Source organism: Calidris pugnax, unplaced genomic scaffold (assembly GCF_001431845.1).
Source record: "Calidris pugnax isolate Ruff unplaced genomic scaffold, ASM143184v1 scaffold27, whole genome shotgun sequence".
Classification (NCBI taxonomy): Eukaryota; Metazoa; Chordata; class Aves; order Charadriiformes; family Scolopacidae; genus Calidris; species Calidris pugnax.
The window spans coordinates 2,487,617-2,509,557 of record NW_015090893.1 but is presented as its reverse complement, the minus strand read 5'-3'; the positions used below and the strand labels follow the sequence as shown (position 1 = coordinate 2,509,557).

The 21,941-nt window shown below is 46.4% G+C and overlaps 1 protein-coding gene and 1 long non-coding RNA gene across 2 annotated transcripts in view; one reads left to right on the top strand and one right to left on the bottom strand.

Annotated features, from left to right (window-relative positions):
- Nucleotides 1-8,242: 8,242 nt before the first annotated feature.
- LOC106891544 (slit homolog 3 protein-like) overlaps nucleotides 8,243-21,941 on the bottom strand; it is a 554,801-nt gene continuing 541,102 nt past the window's right edge. The window contains exons 33-36 of the mRNA XM_014948178.1: nucleotides 17,828-17,982; nucleotides 15,175-15,460; nucleotides 12,776-12,984; nucleotides 8,243-11,638 (exon numbers count right to left, since the gene is read on the bottom strand). Of these exons, the coding sequence (XP_014803664.1) occupies nucleotides 11,400-11,638; nucleotides 12,776-12,984; nucleotides 15,175-15,460; nucleotides 17,828-17,982 (889 nt within the window). The 3' untranslated portion in view covers nucleotides 8,243-11,399. The remainder of the gene's footprint in view (nucleotides 11,639-12,775; nucleotides 12,985-15,174; nucleotides 15,461-17,827; nucleotides 17,983-21,941) is intronic.
- Nucleotides 11,504-15,451, top strand: LOC106891545. Its single transcript, XR_001412710.1, has 3 exons — nucleotides 11,504-11,641; nucleotides 13,917-14,029; nucleotides 15,267-15,451. It is a non-coding gene; the product is annotated as an uncharacterized LOC106891545 (long non-coding RNA).

The window sequence follows — 21,941 nt, the reverse complement described above, 5'->3', positions numbered from 1 at the left end:
CCAGCCTACAGCTCCCGGCGTGCCCCGCGCCGCCCGCCCCTCACCCCACGACCCTCCAGCCAATCGGGAGGCGCCAGCGCCGGGTGGGGCCGCGGGGGAGGGCGGGGCCTCGTCTGAGGGGATGGGCGCGTGCGTCAGCCCTCAGGCCGCCATGGCCGCTCGACGCTTCGCTGGCCGGGCCTCAAGCTCGGCCGCTTCGGTCATGTGGAAGCGGGACGTGCACGGCGGTCGTTCTCAAAGAGGGGACAGGGTAGGAGGGGTCTGCGCTGCCGTACAGCTCCCGAGGAACCAGGATGTCAGCCTAATCTGCTGCCATCCCGGCATCCACCCTCTGCACAGCTCCTGAGGTAGAAGTACCACATGAAAGCTCTTTGACAGTAAATCAAAAGGAGAGGTGAGGCCTGTTATTCGTTTCACCTAAGTGTGACTGAAAATGCCCACACAATTACACACCAGAAGCAATTCAGGAAATTGCTCATTTTATTTGCTGGTTCCTGGACTTCAATAACTGCACTGATAGCTTTAGTCCTCAGGAAGTTCTTCCTCTTGCGGTAGAAGGATAGGCTGACATTTAATGCCCCTTAGGAGGGTCGTGGGGAACTTCTTACTGTGGGCAGCTGGAGGGAAGCCTGCTGGTGTTGGGGAGGGCATGGCGAGGTCTCTGACCTGCTGGTCTCAACTCCTGGGTTTTCCAGCAAGAAGTCATAGTGGGACAGATGGCCTTTCTCTACCCCTCTGTTGTGATAAAATGCCATATAATTCTAGATCAATTACAGGGTTCTAGGTTGGATCTAGAAGCTGTGGTCCAGAAGGAGGGGTTGGGCATCAGCTGTGTCTTGGAAGTTGAAGTTTCCTGATGTGTCTGGAGTTTTGCTTCATCAAAAGTCTCTGTTGAATCCATCCTTCACAAATTGAGGAAGGACTAAATCCTCAGCTTCCCGCGCAAGTGGTTTACTCATGAACCTATTGTCTAGAAACAGGACCCACTGTCTTTTCATCCTCCCTTCCACCACTGCCCCTAAACACATACCAAAAAGCCTTTTACCGTATTCCGAGTGTCCTTTGCTTAGTCCTGGTCACTATCTTCCTTCAGGAAAGGATTTTGGATGTCAGATCCTAGAAGGGGACAGTGTTCATTTACAGCCCTACTACAAGGAAAGATTTCAGATGTGGGCCTGTCCTCTGTCCCTGCTCAGTAGGTCCAGCAGAGCTTTGCTCCCCATGCTGGCCACCTTTGTGCACGGGAGAGCCCAGCTGTCTCATTTTGGATTTCTGCATCTGCTTTGAGCACCACTATTTTGTTGGGTCTTATTCTAAAACCTATCCTAAAAGGATTTCTTCATTTTCGTTCAGAATCTTAATCTAAAAAAGCCGGAAGTCTCATATGGGTGCTCTCTCCCACTTACCACGTTTCCTTTCTGAAATGTCTGTATTTGGAAAACATACTCAGAAGTCTTCATAACGTTTACTTCTTGTCCGTTAAAGGAAGTTAAGAGTGTATTAACAAGGCTGCAGAACTTCTCTCTTCCTGTAAGCTGCATGTAATTGTGGAAATTCCCGTGTGTTACTCGTAAAGAGAGGAAATTTTGGTGTGGCTTTGCGGTTTTTCACTGCAATGTGGCTTATTATTGAAATTTTAAACACAAGCATTTACATACATATTAGGGAAATCAAGAATTCCACTGCTACCTGCAAGTTAACTTGTGCCCGGTCATAAATACACACTGTGATCGTAAGATAGAGTCTTTAATTTCCTGCCCGTCACCAGACTATGCAGTGTGGAAATGAGCTATCCGGTGTCACACAGACATCTCTGGTGGGGTTGGGGAAAACAGATCTGCAGTGAGATTTTTCAGTACCTTAATCCTGAGGCATTTTTTCCAGTGCTTGGACTCTTGACTATGTTTCTTACACAACTTCTAACTCCAGAGGAAATGAAATACTGTTTCTGGGAAGTGCCAGTAATAAACATATACATGCAACACAGAAAAACAAGAAAAACCTAGTGTACAGCCTGACGGCTGTCCAATTCCTGCTGTCGTGAAACAGGCAGAAAACTTCCCGACCTGGCCACTCACTGAGGAAATTAAATCTCCCTTTCCAGCAATGCAGATTCAGTGATTGCTTTCCTATAGCCTCTGACTTCGGTCACGGACAAAAATAGGTATTTCGTGCACAGGTTTCTTAGGAGCAAGTTCTGAATTTGAATATACTGGATGCCCACTTTAAGCTATTTGTCTAGCAAAGTTTCTTAATTCATCTCCTCATGTAAAAAAATGGGAATAAATAAAGAGCTCTGTGATAATTAATGAACTGAGGGTTGCTCAATGAAAAATAAGATCTTAAAGTTTGGTTTAAACACTGCTTCACAAGAAGGTGAAATGCTCTAGCTTCAGCTAAGACAGAACATACAAAAAACCCCTCAACTTCTGGCTGTCTTTAGTCTGTCTCAAGGTAGAGGTTTAGCTCAAACCAGAAGTTTAACACAGGCCTGCGAGAGGCTCAGAACATTCCTTAATTTGCAGATGAAGTTGATTTATAGTTTACAAGAACTTCTGGATTGCTGTTATTTGTACATCAGCCACCACACTGCTTTGAATAGCCTGTAAAAATAAATAAATCTGAAGGTGAATGTGTGATTTGCTATATAAATATAAATGTGTATAAATATATATGTATATTTATATAACTGATTCCAAGTGATAGTTGTTAATGACTACCCTAAAGTACTATACAATGTCCCTGTGGGGTGAAATCATGTGAGAAGATTCTATAGGAATGATATGCCAGAACACAAGGACTTTTTTTTTAAAAACAGTATTACTTACAGAGATATTTTGGGGTGTGTCCTGGTCTCAGCTGGGATAGTTAATTTTCTTTCTAGTGGCTGCGGTGTTTCAGATTTGGTATGAAAGCAGTGTCAGTGCTTATTGTTTTAGCTGTTGCCGGGTGATGCTTACATTAGTCAAGGACTTTTTTCAGCTTTCTATAGAAGCTGGCCAAAGGAATATTCCATACCATGAACATCATGCTCAGTATATAAATGGGGGTTGGCTTGGGGGGTGAAAGGATCACTGCTTGGGACAGGCCGGACAACCAGTTTGTTGCCTGGTGAGGTGACTTGTGTTGAATTACTTTATTTTGTATATTCTTTTACCAGTATTGTTACTATTTTCCGTTATTGTTCTATTAAACTGTCTTTATCTCAACCCACTAGGGTTTTTTTGCCCATTCCCCTCCTTTTCTCCCTCTTCTCCCCACCCTTCTGGGGGAGAAGTGAGCAAGCAGCTGCATGGTCCTAGTTGCCACATGGGGTTAAACCATAACAGGGTGAGACAAAAATTGTTTAATTGCCATAATAGAATCATTTATTTATTGATATGACCAACTTGATCTATCTGCATCTTAGTGCCTTAAACCGTATTTTGGTATTTACTTCTACATAGTAAAAAAAAATAAATAAATTATATTTTAGAATAATTGCACCACCCCAACAATTCATTGAGTGCTTTACCCAGCTGTGTTGAATTACTTTATTTTGTATATTCTTTTACCAGTATTATTACTATTTTCCGTTATTGTTCTATTAAACTGTCTTTATCTCAACCCACTAGGGTCTTTTTGCCCATTCCCCTCCTTTTCTCCCTCTTCTCCCCACCCTTCTGGGGGAGAAGTGAGCAAGCAGCTGCATGGTCCTGGTTGCCATAGTGAGCAAGCAGCTGCATGGTCCTAGTTGCCACATGGGGTTAAACCATAACAGGGTGAGACAAAAATTGTTTAATTGCCATAATAGAATCATTTATTTATTGATATGACCAACTTGATCTATCTGCATCTTAGTGCCTTAAACCGTATTTTGGTATTTACTTCTACATAGTAAAAAAAAATAAATAAATTATATTTTAGAATAATTGCACCACCCCAACAATTCAATGAGTGCTTTACCCAGCTGAAACTAGGGCAGCTTAAGAGATGCAAAATATGCTGGTGTATAATTAAGGAAGTTTAAGCTCCTCTGTAGTAACTGCCTGCTGTATGTGCTCTTATCACATGCTAGGTGAAAGCATGACAGTATCTCCCATGCTGCAAAGGCCCCATGTAAATTACCTTGTGGTATTTGGTTCCTGTAGCCTTGCTCTGCATGCAAAGTGTCTAAGGCAGGGCTGAGTCATTTGCCTCTCATTAACAACCCTTCTCAGTACAGGACCGTGGCTTCAGTTGCTTGTCATGTCACAAAATTTCAGTTTCCTCAAGAGAAAATGTCATGTTTATTGCCTGCCTTGTGCTAATTCTGCTGTATTTTTAAGCTTTGGATGTAACAGTTTCTGAGCTTATCACATGCTAGGTGAAAGCATGATAGTATCTCCCATGCTGCAAAGGCCCCATGTAAATTACCTTGTGGTATTTGGTTCCTGTAGCCTTGCTCTGCATGCAAAGTGTCTAAGGCAGGGCTGAGTCATTTGCCTCTCATTAACAACCCTTCTCAGTGCAGGACCGTGGCTTCAGTTGCTTATCATGTCACAAAATTTCAGTTTCCTCAAGAGAAAATGTCATGTTTATTGTCTGCCTTGTGCTAGTTCTGCCATATTTTTAAGCTTTGGATGTAAGAGTTTCTGAGGATGAGGCTAGGGAATAGCCCTGCGCTGGACCAAAGCATCTTGCCATTTTGCCAGGATGCTGAAATATGTGCCTAATACCTGGCTTTTTCTGTCTTTGCAGAAATTCACCTGCTGCACTCGTGCAGGACCTGGATCTCAGCGCCGCAGACAAAGTGGTGGGGCAGGAGAAAGGTGCCAGTGCAGGAGCACCGGACAACAGTGCACAGCCAGCAGCCTGGGGTGGCACAGGGTCCAGAGTCACCTCTCCTCTGCAGGAGGCCTGGTTCAATGCTGCTGGTGGAAGACTGGACCACTGAAAATGCAACGGACCTATTCTCCACAAGTTTCGAGCTATCCTCTGAGCACAAAAGCCCACGAGACTCATTTAAGCCTCTTTCCTCCCTTCCACACTTCTCTGAGGCAGGATGCATACCCCTCCTCCCCAGGTAAGACACAGCAGTTGTAAAAGCGTATTTTTATGGAAAAGGAGTGATCCTTGTGCCATGGGGACAAGGGTCACAGACAGTAGGAGAAGGCAGTGTCACCACCAGACTACCCTGGGCATCACTATACTTGGAAAGCACAAAAGCCCCAGGAAAGGAGAAGGTCAGGAGGTCGTGTAGGAACAAGATGCAAAGCTATGCAAGTCTCGCAGCGACTTCTGTTCCTGCTGCTTGTGAGACTGTGGGATGCCCCTAGGCGTCATGGTATAAATTTAAGCTTCCTCAAACTACCAAGTAGTGCTTGTACCACGTGTGTGCTCCATTACATGCCCGAGGAGTTTCTTGCTGCCAGTCAGGCTCTCCGAGTGCTGAAGGAGCTTGGAGGAGCAGCCACAGGAGTGTGCACACACCAGCTCGGCTGGGAGAGAAACTGCAAGCAGGTGGTGCTCATTTCTCAGCACCTGTGGGCAAACAGCAGCAGAATGAGGGTAGGAATAGCAGAATTTGGTGTTACTCCATAAGGTGCCAGCACCAAAGTTACGGTTGCACCATCAACAGCAGCCTCTCATGAGGCTGCCGTCATGACACTGTCCTGAGGCCACTGCAGCACACAGGCACCAGCTGCCCCCACACAGAGCCATGGTCCTGCTGCCCGGGGGTGGTGCCGAGGAGGTGTTAGACACCCTCAGGTCTCACACACGCCCTTCCAGGGCTCAGCAAGGTCACCCTCCTGGTGATCCCTGCAGCGTCCTGGGGTGAACTGTGGGCTCCTGGCCGCAGTGACCCCATGCCAAGCTGCAGCTCAAGGGCTCCTTTCCTCGCAGGAGCAGCGTGAGCAGTGCTAGGGGATGATGGGACAGGATCAATGAAACCTGAGAAGCTGTTATTTAAAACTCCCCAGAAAATCCATGTATCACATACACACATGCTCCTATGAGGAGTGGCGGCTGAGGGCTTTGGGTTTGTCTGGACTGGAGAGGAGGTGGCTGAGGAGCACACAGAAAGGGAGGTGCTGAGCCCTTCTCCTGGGTATCCAGTGATAGGCTGCGTGGGAATGGCTCAAAGCTGCACCAGGGGAGGTTTAGACCAGGGAAGCGTTTGGGAAGAGAATTGGGAAGCGTTTCTTTACCGAGAGGGTGTCAAACACTGGAACGGGCTGCCCAGAGAGGTGGTGGGTGCCCCAAGCCCGGCAGTGTTTAAGAGGCATTAGGACAATGCCCCTAACGACACGCTTTAGCTTTTCGCCAGCCCAGAATTGCTGGCAGCTGCACTGGGGGATCCTTGTGGGATCCTCCCGTCGGGAATTACTCCATTGTATTCCCTCCCACCGCGCCCCGCGCCGCCACCGGCCCCTCTCAGCCGAGCGGGCCGGGCTCTGCGGCGCCACCTGCTGGCAGGCCCCGCGCAGCGCCGCGTCGGAGCCTGCCCTGCTGTCGGCGTGTCCCCGCCGTCCGTCCGTCCGTGGTGTCAGTAACGGCACCGAGGAGCGAGGGCACAGGCGGCCGCAGGGCCGGCAGCGGGAGGGGGACAGCGCGGCCTCAGCCCGGGGACCCCGACACGGGTGGCAGCGGCGGCGCCAGCAGGGCCTGGGTCAGGGATGTAGGCGTCAGTCCCTGGTGAGGGACAGGGATGAGGTGCCCCCGTGGTGGCAGCATCACGGTGGGTTGGTGCTGGGCTAGCAGAGCTGGAGGGTGAGGGTGTGCACTGCTGAACCTGAGGCTGGCAGTACAGTCTCTGGGGTCCCATCCTGCCCCAGTGGTTTGGGACATCTTGTTTGATGTTCAGCTCAGCTGTCCTCAGGAGCCATAGAGCGCATCCCAGAAAACATTCTGGCTCGGTTCACACACAGGACTTGCCGCCCAGTGATCCAGTTGGAAGCCTTGGTGGCCCTTAAGCCAAAGGGATTACTCAAGAGTACCCTGGGCTTGGCAAAATGAAGCCAATTCTGGCGGTCTGGCCCACTGAGCTGTGAGGCTGGCTTGTGTAAGCTGAAGTAGGGATTGGGAGGTAACCCATAAAAGAGGTCACAGACACCAGAAGTGATAGGACCCTCAGAGAACAACACAAACCCCACAGCCAAACACCCTGCAAACAGCAACACCATCTAACTAGTCCCTGCTGACGAGAAAAAACAAAGATAAAAGAACATGGGATAGAGAGTTTCTTGGCATTGTTTACCTCAGACTAATGGCTAAAAAGCAATACCTGCAGCACTGCAAGCAGAAGCACAAATGAGGGTTTCATCCTTGGGCTGTGGTTGTTCGAGCACCGACCGAGGAACCCATGTGCTGCAAAGCCACGAGCGATACAAATAACTCTTGTGCAAAGCAGTGACTTCAGCCAGTGCCTAGACATTTGTGAACAGTGCCTGGTAGCTTTTTAGTGGGCTCAGCTGGGTTTGCTTTAGGTGAAAATGCTACCATCTGCTACAATTATATAATTAACCTTGATAGTTCAGGCTTAATGATGCTCATTAACGTTAACTGTTTTTATTGGCTGAGTGCTGTGACCAGTTTTGCATGGAATGGCAAAGGCAACTCCAAAGGCTGTAGTTTGAAGTATAATTAGCAATATGTGAGTTTTACACAGAGGCATGGGTGAGGGAAGGCTGAGAACGAGGTGGGAGCTTCATTTTATTCTGTGCTAAGGCCGGAAGGCAATGAGCAGAAGAGGTATGTTACATCTGGGTCACTAATAATAATTAGCTACAGATGTGTGGCAGCAAATTTGGAATATACGTGTGTCAGGACATCACAAAATCCCTGTCATCCACTGTTGGCTGTGTGACTTGCATTTTCTCAGTCACACCTCCTGACACCAATTCCCAATATTTCTTCATTTATTCTGTAATTAGTTAATGAGTGTATTTTTGCTGCAGGCCTTTCTCAAACAGTTCAAAAAAAAAACACCAACCCAGCAAAGAAAGTATTTGATTGAAGAAAATACCCAAGCTCAAAAACTATGCGGTTTAATTAATCTGTGTGTGTAAAACTCCTAAAAGATTAGGTTGTGATGCCATAAAAATACATAGCCACTGGTCATACTGCATTTGAGTTAACTGTAGCTGTTCTCTGTCTAGATTTGTCCACGAGGAATGTATATTGTCCTCCCCTCACTTCCCGTGAGCTACCGCACACTCTCCAAAAGGTCAGACTCAACAGCTGAAGTAAACACAGAAATAATCTGCATCACAACACAAGGTATGTTACAATCTTCCATAACCCAACAATTTATTTAAACTTACATCACAATGAGAATCTATTAATAAAATACATCAGTTCACACCAGTCTGCATTGCCATGTTTTTAAGGGTAAGCATCTTTCTTCACTTTATATTAAAACTTTATAGAGGTAAAAACTACTGCATTGTACTCGCAGTTCTTGAAATCTAGTGTAACATTAGGCAGGTTACAGAGAAACTTTCAGAGCTAATTACACTTCAGTTAACCTCACATTTTTGGCACATCTGAATGCTTTTTATTGTCATCTTTACATAAAATAATTCTATAGCAGTCAGAGAATCATTGACATAAAGCGTCACTATCCAATGGCAAGTGCTGCCTAAAAGCATACAAAAATTGCATCATTTGGTTACAAAATAGATCTTCTTAGTTTTTTTATCCCAACGCTTAACATTGAAGTGCCGTGGCAGAAAAGGGCCGGGAGCAGGGCCAGCCTTGCTGCGTTGTTGCTGGTCACTTTGCTTAAATCAATCCCAGAGTGATGTGTTAACAAGATGCTGAAGGCTTGTGCCTTGCCAGTCAAGGTCATTCCTTGTAAAGCACCCTCCAGCAGGTGCCAGGCCATGAGTAAATGTCACCTTCTTCCTCTCATGCAGTGCTGCTCGAGGGACAAAGCGAACTCAGTTTTGGGTGCTGTTCAAGAGGGGCTGTGTTTCTGCAGGCCTTGGCAGTTCAGTGGCTACCAATTGTAAGGCAGAGCACATGGAGGGCTTGTAAGCCACTGCTCGGTCTGGGTTTCTTCTGCCCAGCACCATCAGCTGCTTCTTCAGAAATTGAAGTGTTTCAAGCAGGAATGAAATATTAATGGTAGTGGTGTGCCAGGCACATATTTGCACAAGTGTCTGCAGTTACTTGCACAAATTTTTAAAATCTGTAGGTTGTGGGTTCGGGTGATTTTTGTTGTACACCACAAACTCCAGCTGCTATGAGCTTCTGATGTTACATTGAAAATAAAATGCAGCCTGAAGTACTTCCAACCGGGGTTAGTTTTTCCCTGGCTCTTCAGCTGCGCTGTTTCAATCAGAGCTTGGCACATGAACTAGCAACGGTTGTATGTGTCACTGATTGCTGGCTCCACATACTGACACTTGTTTTGTGAGATGTCTGTTATATTGGTTATGTCCCTTCTGCTCAAGTTGCTCTGGTGGTAACAAAGAAATACGAATGAACTGCTGCAGTTAAGGAGTGATTGGCGTAGCAGAAGAATGCTAAGCGTGTTAGAGCTTTTGGTTTGCCTGATGGCTTAGATGGTCACTTTTCTGTAATGGGAAATAAACATTTATACTGGTCATGGCAGGGTTGCGTTCTGTGCATCTTTCCAAAGCCCCAGTCAAACAAAAGCCCCGTTTACTTGATTCAACTTTCCTACTCATCCTTTGCTGAAGGCCCTGATCTGAAATCTTTTTGGTGAGACCAGTGAGCGTCACTAAAAGGAGCTTACGGCTGCTGGGAATTGTCTCTGACCTTACCTCTCTTAGAGAAAGAGAAATTGACGAAAAGACCAAAATACTTGCTACATTAGGGAAAGAAAGAAATTACACTGATAATGAAACAGCTGTCGATGGGGATGTTTGAAACTTACAATAAGAGAAATTTCAAGGTATCCATGGTAGTCTTTGCATGTACTCACTGACCCTGAAAGGCAGCCCTGCCAAAAACCCTCCAAAAATCTAACTCACTCCCAGAGTCAATTTTTGCCTCACATTCACAGTGAGAATGTATCCCTGCATTGATTTCCATTTCCTATTCAGCATTTGCTCTGAGCACAGTGGAAGTTAGCGGCAGTCCTTCGGGAGACACAAGCGCAGGATGTGAAGCCGCGCGGCTGGAGAAGCTTCAGCTGAACAGGTCAACCTGCAGCCAGCGGGAGAGCAGGGCGGGCTGGAGCTGGGGTGTCCCTCCGTGTGCAGAGAAGAGAGCGCTGCTGAAGTGGACAAACGTTGGCTGAACACCTTCACGTGGATATAGTGCAACTTCTGCTCGTTTAAAAAGCTGTAGGAAAATTAGCCAACTGCTCAGGACCAGAGCGAGGATGAACAGCAGCGACAGCCCAGCTTACACCCATGGCTGAAGCGGGAGTAAAAGCCATTACGCTGCAGGTATGTTCTGGCACCTGCAGTATTTTCATGCTCTTTACAACCTTTGCAAGTTAAAGTGTCAAGGCGTGACAAATTATGTAGCAGTGCATTCCTTATTTATATTTCATATACAAAAAAGGGCTCGAGGCTGGGAGCAAGAAGGCACAAACTTGGGAAATAACATAGCTGAGGAGTTTACACAAAAGTACTATGTCATTTATTAGGCATCACTTAGCACTTCACATTTTGCCCCCAAATTTCCCAAAGCAACATATATTTCCCCACTTTCTTTCCCTTCGTTCCCTTCTTTTGGATAAAGCTGCCTGTGCTCTATAGATACAGTTGCTGAAGAATATAATGTGAACACAGATAAATACAACATACACAGCAAAAAAATGTATTATAGTATTACAATAGTCAAATAATGCAGTTAGCCTCAAGCGACGGCAGTGCCTACGTGCTCTAGGGAACCAGTTCAGGAACAGCAAGCGGAGCCACTGTACAGGAACAGGACGGCGTGGGCAGTGTTAGGCAGAGCAAGGGACCCGGGGGGAGGCTCTCTCGGTTGCCTGAGCAGGCCATGGCCGTGGGGATCCGCTCTCAGGAGACCCACCCAGAGCCTCGGAGGTTTCTTCAGCCCGTATCAGTTCCGTGGCAGGTCCTTGGAACACCTTTACATTTGTTCATTGTGCATACACATAAAGTCACCCCCCCCAACATTTCTCCTGTTAGGCTATGTTTTCTTTATATATATTTTTTTAACTTTTAACTTTTTAATTTTTTTTTTTTCTTACAACTGTTAAAAAAGTTTCATGGTAAAAATAACTCACTATATGATACATATACCCAAAGTGGTGTGATACTTTATATAATAAAAGATGAAAATAGTCACTTTCCATAATAAAAATAAGTTCTATTTTTTGTTTATTTTACAATATACTTAATAATTCTTTTCTTCTTCTTCACTCTGCAAGTAAATAGGTCCCGTTTTGATAGCGCTTCTGAGTCGATTAAAGTGGCAAGAGACCGGAGAATGGCTTATGAGCATTTCGAGCAGCCGCATTCCACGTGTCTCTCCAGTTCTTCCGTGAAGGTGGAGCCATCCATGCACTGGAAGAAGTATTTCCGCCTTTTGCTCCGGAGAGGAACGCAGCACTGCCCGTTGCCGCAGCCGCCGCGGCACTCCAGGCGCGGTACTTTGGAGGCAGTGGCACACGACGTGTACCCCTGCTGCTTACGGACCACCTCTCGAATGACCTCTCCTTGGCAGAGATTCTCTGGTAAGACAGCAGAGATGTAAAGGGAAAAAAAAAAAAACAAAACGTGGTAACTATTTTGCCAGACGTTCCCCAAACATCAGCAGACAGCCCTGCACATGTAATGACATTCAAGGCAAACAGATGGCATGAGCAGGACCTTAATCTTTTACTGCTTTGTACCTGCCATCAAAACAGAGCTTGTGTTACACAAATGTGTAATATCCGGCACAAGGCAGAGGCCAAGCAGGCCTGCTGGCTTTGATCAGCAGTTCTGGAAGTGCTTTAATGAATGCTGAGTGTTGAATCCTGCAACACTCCTGCAAAATATGAGTGAGTTTTACTATGCCTGCTTCTCGGGATCAAAGGTCATCCTGCTCCACATGACACGAGCAATGGGATACCCGAAAATCTCTGTGCTGTTCTGCAGCCACTTTACAGCAGCCTGTGCATGTGGATAATTTGGAAAGTCTGTGGTTCATTCACAGGAAAGGCACAACCTAAATAAAAGTAATACAAGCCAGCCCCTTCCTTCTGTGCAGGAACAATAGAAGGCAGAAGGGATGAAGATGGAACTCACTGAGTCTCCAGTGAGTCTTTTCAGGTCAGGGCAGAGGAGATGGGCCCCAGCCCTAGTAGGAAAAGTCCAGCCTGGTCTGTGGGATTCCCCAGGAAACCCGCCCAGCTGCATCAGAGGGATCAAGATGGGAATCTTTACTGCCACTTCAGATGAGCAGTGCCTCCTGCCTGCCAGTTCCTGCTCCTGTCATCTACAAAAGCTCTTGGTGTGCAGGGCAAGACCTCCTTTCCCAGCACTGCAATTAACTGATCACTGTTGGCTGAGGGTAAACCTCACAGCAACCTCTCCTTTCAACATCCCACCAGAATCCTGGGAGTAGAAATCCGTAAGGATGTAGGAGACACAGAATAAAACCCTTTGCTACAGATGTCCCCCTTCCCATATGTTTGGATACTAGCTTCCTAGCTGCTGTGGGGTTCTTTTCTCCTCCCTGTATTGCTCTGCGAGGCTGACTTAGCTTTATTTTCTACTATTTGCCTCTTACCCCCAAATACAAGTCACATGGAAGAGAGGTAAAAACAAGGGTGTGAACCAGAAATGCAGCAGGGCCGTGTCCTGGGCGCTGCAGCCGAGCGTACCTCTGTCACAATGGTCTCCACTGTAGTTGGGGTCGCATTCGCAGTAGGGTTCCCCGTGCTCGGAAATTTTACACTGCCCGTGGTTGCATTTCAAAATCCTGCAGGGATTTGAGGAATTGTTCTTCTTGTCACAGTACGTGCCTGTGTAGCCCTCCATGCACTTACAGGTGTAAGCAACATTGGCCACCACGCACTTACCATGCAGGCACCTGGAGAAAGAGAAGCATTTAGAGCTGGCCTGTCTTAAACATGAAAGTTCCTTTTCCCAGGGATGTTTGGTTTTGGCATTTCTGCCCATTTAATTCCAGGGTACTAATCCAAAACCAGCAGTTCAACGTCAAAACACTCTAAAAAAACCTGTGAGTTTTCAGTGAATACTGGATAACGTTCAGAGAATACATTTAGAATTTGTGATCCTAAGTGATCTCTTTGAGAAATGTTAAGCTCCTCCGTGAGCACGGACCAACACTTGGCATCCTCACAAGGCAGCTCACACTTCTAGCATCAGCGTGTAGAACTAAGTGCCAACAACCAAACTGCATGCCCCGGCTTCCTTAGCAGAACTACTCTACAAATAATATCAGGTGATGAAAAAAGGCGTGATAAATGAAGGTGCTTGTGGAAAAGCTGTGCACAGACATATCTACAAGCAGCTGTAGCCGAAGGGTTCCCTGGCTCATGTGGTTTGCAGCGAGCTTTGGTATTTCTGAGGAATACCACAGGGAGGGGTGTTGATCCTTAAGAAGTTCTCTGACACCATCCCCACTTCTGGGACAGGGATAGACTTGGAATGGGCTGAGGGCAGGGAAGAAAGCAACACTGCTATATCAGGTCCTACTTGACATAAATCCATGTCTTTCTCTTATTTTTATTTATTTTCTTTCTGGTACCTTAAAATTTATGTTTATGTTGAAAGCTTAAACATTTGATTTTTAAGCTTTGAACTAAAAAGCGCAAACAACTAAATAGCTTAGAACTAAAAAGCTTTACATTCAGGTCAAGACATGCAAAATACTGTAATAAAGGGCGTCACAGTCTATATAAACTGGTATTTTCTGCCCCACGAACCAAAGACATGCTTAGATAGTAACTATTGTTATCATCTACTACCTGTTCTTTACGATTGCATTTCTTTACTCAGACTAATCTGTGAGTGTTGGAGCAGACACCTGCCAGCAGGACACTACCCCCCTGGACACAAAGGCCTTGGCTTTAAGGACACAACTCCAAAGGGCTGAAGTGATTTAATGAAAGGTAGGATGGTATGTGAGCATTAAAAATATGCACAACTTCTTTCCTTTTCAAGGAGGCTACAGTCAGGATTGCATCACCTTCCTTAGTTTATGAGAGAAACAATCCCTCATCACATAAACATCTGGAACTCCCCTATTTTCCTCTGTCCAACCACAACAGTTTCATGTTGATGTTGGAAATTCAAGGAAACATTTGGGCCTCTGAGTGCTCCTTCACTTGGGTCTACGTAGCTTTGGTCTGTAAACTGTCAGGTGCTTCTCAACACCTTCCAGGGCTCAGTACTTCACTGAATGAGACCCAGGAGCAAGTTTAAAACGGTACCTCCGCCAAGTAAAATTTCTGCCCTAAAGAGAGTGATTTTTCACTGTGTCAATTTACCTGTCAAAAGTATGTGCTGGTGGAAAGCCCCTTTGCACAGACAGTGCGACCAAAGTAGCTTCTAAAACAAAAGTACTTCCATCTGGTTATGAGGCAGCACTGAGCTGTGCAGCCGCTGCTCTGCACTGGACTGCTTCCCCGTCTCCTTGCCATAAGTGAGCCATTCATTCAGCCTTTCTGATGGAGATGTGGTTATCCAGCCTTTGAACTGTGAATGCTTTACACTCATGCTCCCTTCGCATGCAACGCCATGCTATCCTTTAAGCTCAGGCTTTAAAGGGCTGTTTCAGACTTTAAATATTTAAGTCAGCTATTTGGGAAATTTAAAACTGTTCACAGTGGAGCGCATAATGGGCTTCAGGAGGTTGGTCTGAATACTGGGTCCAATGCTGCTGTGAGCACATCCCTAAAACGCGTACCTCCCACTCACAGGTAGCTCTGCTCTGGCTGGGTGCAGGCACTCACCGCCTCGGAGATAACCCATACCCATTAACAGGAGTTGGCATATTCCAGTGTGCAGAGCACAGCACGCAGTATTAACACCTTATAGCTCCTCCAGGACAAACGGCTAATTTGGAGAGTGAGCAACGTCAGAACAAGAAGTGGAAATTGAGAGTTGCCATGGATGCTGACTCACAACTGCCAGCAATTTTCATGTGGGAACCCAGCACCTCCAGAAATAGTCAGATGTGGTTTACAAGATGAAACGTGAAATATGCATTAGCTGTAAAGCTTCCACCCTCCCATCAGCGTTCGCTTGAGCTTACTTGTGGTTAAGACACGGGTCTCCAATTTCCTGGTCACACAGGGGGCCCGTCCAGCCTGGGTGACACTCACAAATCACACTTGTTTTCTCCAGGGACCGGCAAATACCGTGCTTGCAGATGTTACAGGATTTGCAGCCAGGAAGGACTCCTAGTGACTGCTGTGGTAAATCCTTGAAATCCTGCAGCTCGTTATTGATGCGGACATCGTGAATACATCCATGAAAACCATTTGGTGTCTTATCTGCACCCTGGCGCAGCGAAGATAATCCAGTAGAGGTCGGGATCCCTTCAGATAAAAACAAAAAGAGAAGGTTTACCCACAGTTACAATGATGGTACATAAATTATAATTGCTAATGTTTCTTTTGTCAGAGCCCCTTATAATCCTTAAAGAATTAATCTGCATAGGACCTTTGTAAGGTAGCACAGTCTCATTGTCCTCATTCTGGAAATGGAAAGAAACAAAAATAAAATCATTTGTCCAAGCTTACATAAGAAGTATATGACAAAAAAGAAAAAAAAAATTTTTTTTTTGGCTGATGGCCATGTGTTCTTGTCCTTAGATAATGCTCCTTCTGTCTGTAGTTTAATAGCAATTATCCTTCTGAAAGACTGTCTTTACTGGCCAGCAGACAGCTACCACCTCCGGGACACAGCCAGGGAGTTGGGCATTACTCCATCCCAGCATTGAGACAGGGAGTGGTAGGAGTGCACCCCACTGAACCCAGCGCAGCGAACAGCACTTCAGGAGACCAGGCCAACTCTTTGTGGTGAGTACCTTCCATCTTGCTCAAGTGCTTGGAAGAGATCATGCGCTCAGATGGCCAGCAGATTCTTTTGGATGCTGTGTTACACCCTCCCCACCGACATCCGCCTGGGCTGTGCAGCTGCATTAGCAAAGGCAAGTGCTTCCATTTTCAGCTGCGTTAAGGCCTCTGAATTTGCTATCATTAACTAACTCCACTGCTAAAGATGGTCTTAAAACAAAACCAGCACCTTTGTTTAACCATGTGTTAGGAGGCAGGTTGTGAGACCAGGTGATGTCCTCGGAGAGATGGACAAAATTCTGGGCACATGAAGGCTCAGGTCTGTCTTAAAGCTCAGTGCAGGTTTAGAACAATTGCTCTGGGGTAATTTAATCAATTACTTTAAACAGCCTGAAGTGGAGGGCAGCTGGCATCCATGGGAATGGTACATGCAGAGAGGTGGCACATGCAGAACAGCGAGGGTTTAGAAAGAGGCAAGAAGAATATTAATAGGCAATAAAAAAAGTCTCCACTGAGCTCACGGCTTCTGGCATCCAACAGTCCTTCACTTCAGGTCTCAGATTTGTCCTGTGAATGCATTTTTGTAGGTACCTTTTGAAAATTAGTATTGATCCACAGTGCTCATCCATTAACAAAACTTTTCCATGTGATTACTTCCCAAGTTCCCTGTGTATAAATCGCTGTGGGGTTGGTATCTTTTATGCTGTGCTAGAGGGAGAAATTGTGATGGCCTCACCAGCAGATTATCTTTGATGCATAATGCTCTTTAATAGCCTGTGACATTCTTAGCAGGAGCCAATTATAAAAGTTCAGCTCTGTATAAAGCAAGATAAGCCAGTTTGCTGATTTACAAGGGCAATATTCAGTGTTCTTTTAGAAAAGTGTTATTAAAGGGAATTATTTACAAAAGGCTTGACCAGCACCGAGTGGAATTGGTAAGGATTTCTACTATTGGCTTCAATGATCTGATTAGAAAAAGCCCAAAGACTTTCTGTGTCTATTACTGTTCTGCTGACTCTTGTATTTAGAATAGGCTGACTAAAATTCAAGAACTCCACATCACCGAAACGGAGAGATTTCAACATTCAGTCGAGAATAGAGTTGGGGGAGTTCTGGCAAAAACAAATCAATTGGGCAGAGCACAGCCTTTGTTCTGTCCCTCATACTCAGACACTTAATCAGTGGGATACTCATTATTCGGGACATCTGCTCCCCACCCCACTTGGCACCTCCTTGCCCCAAAATCTAGTACTGAATGGGAGAAAAAAAAACTTCTTAACTGAAGTTTGGTCACTTCTTGTATCTTTCTAATACTGAAGCTCTGGCTTCAGTTGCTAATGAGAAAACTATTAGCCAAGAACTTCTTAGCCTGCTTGTCTGTTAATATGGCTTGGATGTGTTAATCTTTTTTTTCCCTCCCAATTTTTAGACCTCTATAAAAATTTCCATCAGAAATACAGCTCATTTATGGTATATTTAAACCTATTAACTATTGATCTGCTTTTTTGCAGTGACTGTTTGTGATACTTCCATTGTATTCTTCGACCATGACATCCTGGTGCCAGCCAGTACCGAAAGCTTTAGAAATGACAAAGTGTTTGCTCTTGCCATGGCTCGTAACACAGAAATTGCCTGTGCTGTGCTGAGGTGAACCTCCCTGGTCTGGTGTGCGAGCTGCAGCAGGCTGCTGGTGGGCTGTGGAGCATGAAGCAGAACAGCAGCGGTGTGGTTTCTGGGCTCTCTGTCCAGGGAAGCAACCTCTGGCAGAGGGGAAAGGCAAACTGCTGGTTTATCTGCTGCCCGGAGTGTCCTCTCCATAGGATGGAAGATGATTTGCTTCTGAAAAGACTTGTTAAAATCTCAAAAGACCAGAGCAACTCACTGTACCTCCAATGTAGAGGGGGGTGTTGAGGCTGGCAGAAGACTGTTTCTGGAGTTTTCCTAGACTCTTGGGAGCCCCCTTGTCCACCACCAGGTTCAGAGTTTGATTCAGCATCACAAGTTCCACGCTGTGAAACTGCCCGTCATTCACTGTTTCCACACTAAAAGAAAAAAAAGAGAATTAGAAGGTGACGTTAACAGTGAACTGCCTCTGTGACACGCTGTCTCCTGGAATCACAGCTTGCCAGGCACAGCTCCCATTCCACGCTCCTTTACAGTCACCATGCTCTTGATATTTCTTCTAGGTGAGGCTCCAAGGTACAAATTTAAGCATTGCTGACAGCTTTGCAGGCAGTGCCTACACATATACAACACTTGAGAGGACACCTAATCAGGATAGTAGCTACTGTAGCTGTGTTTCCCAGGGCAGAAAAGCAAGGGTGTAGATAAACAATATACTTGCTTTGGTGACAAAACTACTCAAAATCCTCCATTCTGTGCTTTCAGCCCCAGCCTGCTGCCCCTCTGTCACACTGCTTGCTGCCCACATTGCAAGCCGGATCACTGAAATGATTTCTTTTTGTATGGTTACTTTAAACTCAAATTATTTCACAGGGGCAGGGAGGGACTGCAGTTTGGGGCAAAAGACAGCAGGGGCCTCTGAAACCAGTATTTCCTCACAGCACAAGTATCCTATAACTACATGCTGAGGCATGAGGACAGGCTGAGTGCCTTAAAGCCAGGGAAAGAATTCAGGAGGTTTTGGCTTAGAAATGACTGGGGTACTTTGTTCGACACATACGGTCCTACCTGAACGCAAGGAAAACTGACAGATTGCTACTCCTCTTGAAGAAACATTTAGGTGTAGACTGAGGCTTGGGAATAAGCCAGCCTGAATTTTGGGGGTGCAGGGAGCGGGCAGCCACCTGAGACAACATATTAAAGGCACCGTGTATTTATTGCTCAGGTGTTTTGAGCACTGATTTTTCAAATGCACGAAGCCTGTAGCGAGTCAGATGACTCAACAGCTTTTTGCTAGTCTGCACCACGTACCATCTTCACCTTCGTCTTCAGTTCAGTCTCCCACAAATGAGAAGATGCAGTGGTACAATTCAATCTGCGTCACACTATCATTTTTTATTTTCAGGGCAGGTTCAGCTCTCAAGCCTTTATGCTGCATGTTTGAAATTCTCTAAAACAACTCCTAGGAGCAGGAGGGGCAAGGGTGGGATTACCTGCTCTTCAGCAAAGAGGGTTTCAAATTAGGCTGGTAGTTATAGACGTGATGGGACTTTTCCACTGCTGTAGATATAATTAAATGGTGCAGCCTCTGTTCCACGCGCACGCAAACACCAGCGCATAATGAGAGTCTAATAGCAGTAGCGGTTACAGCTGAAATTAAAGTGTGGGCTTTGTGAACTGCCCACATGCACAGTGCTGCCAACACATTTTAAGCGTGGCCTGCGAGCACCCTTTTCCAAATTCCTCCCGGCAGGCTCGTTAGCTGGGTGGTGGTTCTGTTACATACGGATAAAGACAGAAAACACCAACTGGGGGATTTAGGCATCCCGAGATGCTGCTTAGCCAACAATCTGGATTTGGGATTGCTGCACAAGTGGTAAATACCATATTAAAATGTAAAAGGTTAGTTTCAAGAATGGGTTTCTGCTCATCCAAATGGCCCATGAGCTCAGCGTCCTCTCTCAGGAAGTTACAAAGTCATAGGTCAGGCTGTTTCAGGTGTTTTGTAGACCTCTCTCTCTGAGCTATTTACCCAGCCCTTTACTATCAGTGGAGAGGAACGAGCACGCTTAAGGAGTGACTCATCTCTAAGAATGAATCACTTCTAGATGTATCTACCTTAACCTAGATGACATGATACCCATCTTTAGTGCCCAGTCCTGCATAACTGACATGTAAGGGTGTTGTGGCATGGCAACAGGACCTCAACTTCAGAAACAAATCACATGACTTGGCAATTACCTCCCAGGAGAAGTTTCATTTTTATAGTGTCTTACAGTAGACCTGACATGACCGATTACACAAGAGCAATGCCAGGCAGCAAGTGAGCACTGCGGGCGTTTCTGGGGATGTGCTTGTTTAAGAAGAGTGTGCTTAAAACTGAGCTAATGTGCCTCTGCTGTGCTGCTGTCCCCACAGGTTTTTGGGATGAAGCACGAACACGGATGCCTCTAAAAGCTGACCTAAGATTACACGAGTTGTAAGATGACAGCAGCACCTGAGCCCCTTTACTGCGTGGCTTTATGTGATCATGAGGTTAGTTCTGCTACAGAGCAGCTCCCAGGAAAGCTCTGCCAGCTGAACCTTGGCCTTGACCTGCAGGAAAGCAGCTGGGCCGCAGTTGCTGCCCATCTTCTGGGTGGCCAGAGCGCCCTGGGGAGCCAGGTCTCGGGAACCTGGAGCTGCTGGTACTGTTTGAAGTGTATTTTTTTAAAAAAAACAAAGGCTTGACATTGTACAAAATGCAGCCAGTTGATGGAGTAGACAGTCTGGCTCAAAATACAGTTCTATCAGGGCCACTGCAAGGGCAGCGAGTTGCGTGGGCCAGGATGAGAAGTGAAGACTTCTGCTAGACGCATTGCTGGAGGTGATGGAGTGCGTGCACCTCAGAATAACAAGCCTGTCATCACTGTACCCAAGTCCCCTTTATTGGGGCCCACACCTCTAGCAGACTACTTTATGGATTGACAACTCAAATAAGTTTGAAAACAGCTGGTCCAAACTTTCTGTTTAGATATTGTTGAATTCTGCTAAGTATCTGCCACGTTACAAGAACCAGCTGTGTTGCGGCAACGCGCCAACGGGGTGATCCTGTGTACTCCCCGTATCTCGCTGTTGTGTCGCAATGCTTGATTCATACGGGGAAAGCACTCAGGCTTCCAGCTGAAAGGTGCGAGATAAATGGAAATGCATATTTGTAATTGTTAGCTTATGCAGAAGTGCCAATGAAAGGAAGAAGTACAGCCAAAGCCCTTCGGCTCTGACAGCCCAGCAGTGAGGAGGTGGGATGGATGGCTGTACGACAGGGAACCCTTCCCTGGTGGGATCAATATCTGAAGCTAACGCACAAAACTACATCGTTATCTGAAGAAGGCCAAGCTAGACCATTTGTCAGAGGACTACATTATCACGTCTGGCAGGGCTGGCTCTTCCCCGGGCCAGGATTTCACAGGCATTAATCACCTACTCCTCCACAGCGTGTGCTTTTTCCAGATTATGCCTTGACTAACAGGCAAACAAAAGTCTGTGTGTCCTGGCGATGAAGCAGCCACCCCACATGGTGCTCACGCCTTTCAGCTTACCCAGGGCTGGTGGTTTTTACTGGAAAGGGAGTAAGAGGTCCCTGTCTGTAGGTACACGTGGATGGACATTAGCCGGTTCCGACTCTCGCTTCTTAACTCTGAATTTAAATAATCTGTGCCTGGAAACAAAGTACTTCACAGCCACCACCCAACCCTGCAGTTCTGTAAAGCAGATAAAGTCAAATCAGGAAAAGCACTCATTTGCTCTTTGAGAAGGGGCAAACATATGATGGGAAGACTGAATGTGGACAGCCAGGATGGCAGAAAATCCCCAGACAGGAGATACTTGTGTTAAAGCAGTTATTGCTGTTGCTGACAGAAAGACGTTGAGATGCCTTTGGATTTTTGAGAGAGATGGAGACAACATTGGGGGAGAAACCAGTGGTGAGAGAAATGTTGCATGAACTCTCCTTGGAGCCTCTCATGTACTGGGCCTTTAGGAGACTCAGCAATCGTCTGAGACAGTTGGAGACAGTGGCTTGGCTGGAGATGAAGGGAGGGAAGCCACAGAGGCTGAACAGCGCATCACCACGCAGCTCGCAGCACAAACTTGCTGCGCTCGGCTCTTTTTCAGGGGGCCTCTTCCTGACCCAGCTCTCTGCAAGGCTTTTATTAAAATCTTAATTGAATTCTTATTGGGGATCAGGTGGTCTTACGGAGCTCTTCCTTCTGAAACAGCCCGCGGCGTGTAAATACCTGCCCGGGACGGGGGGCGGCCGGCGCTCGCTCAGCGCTGCGGTCCCGGCCGGGAGGGCACCGGCGGCGGGTGCGGGTGCGGGGGGGGCCCGGCGGGGCGG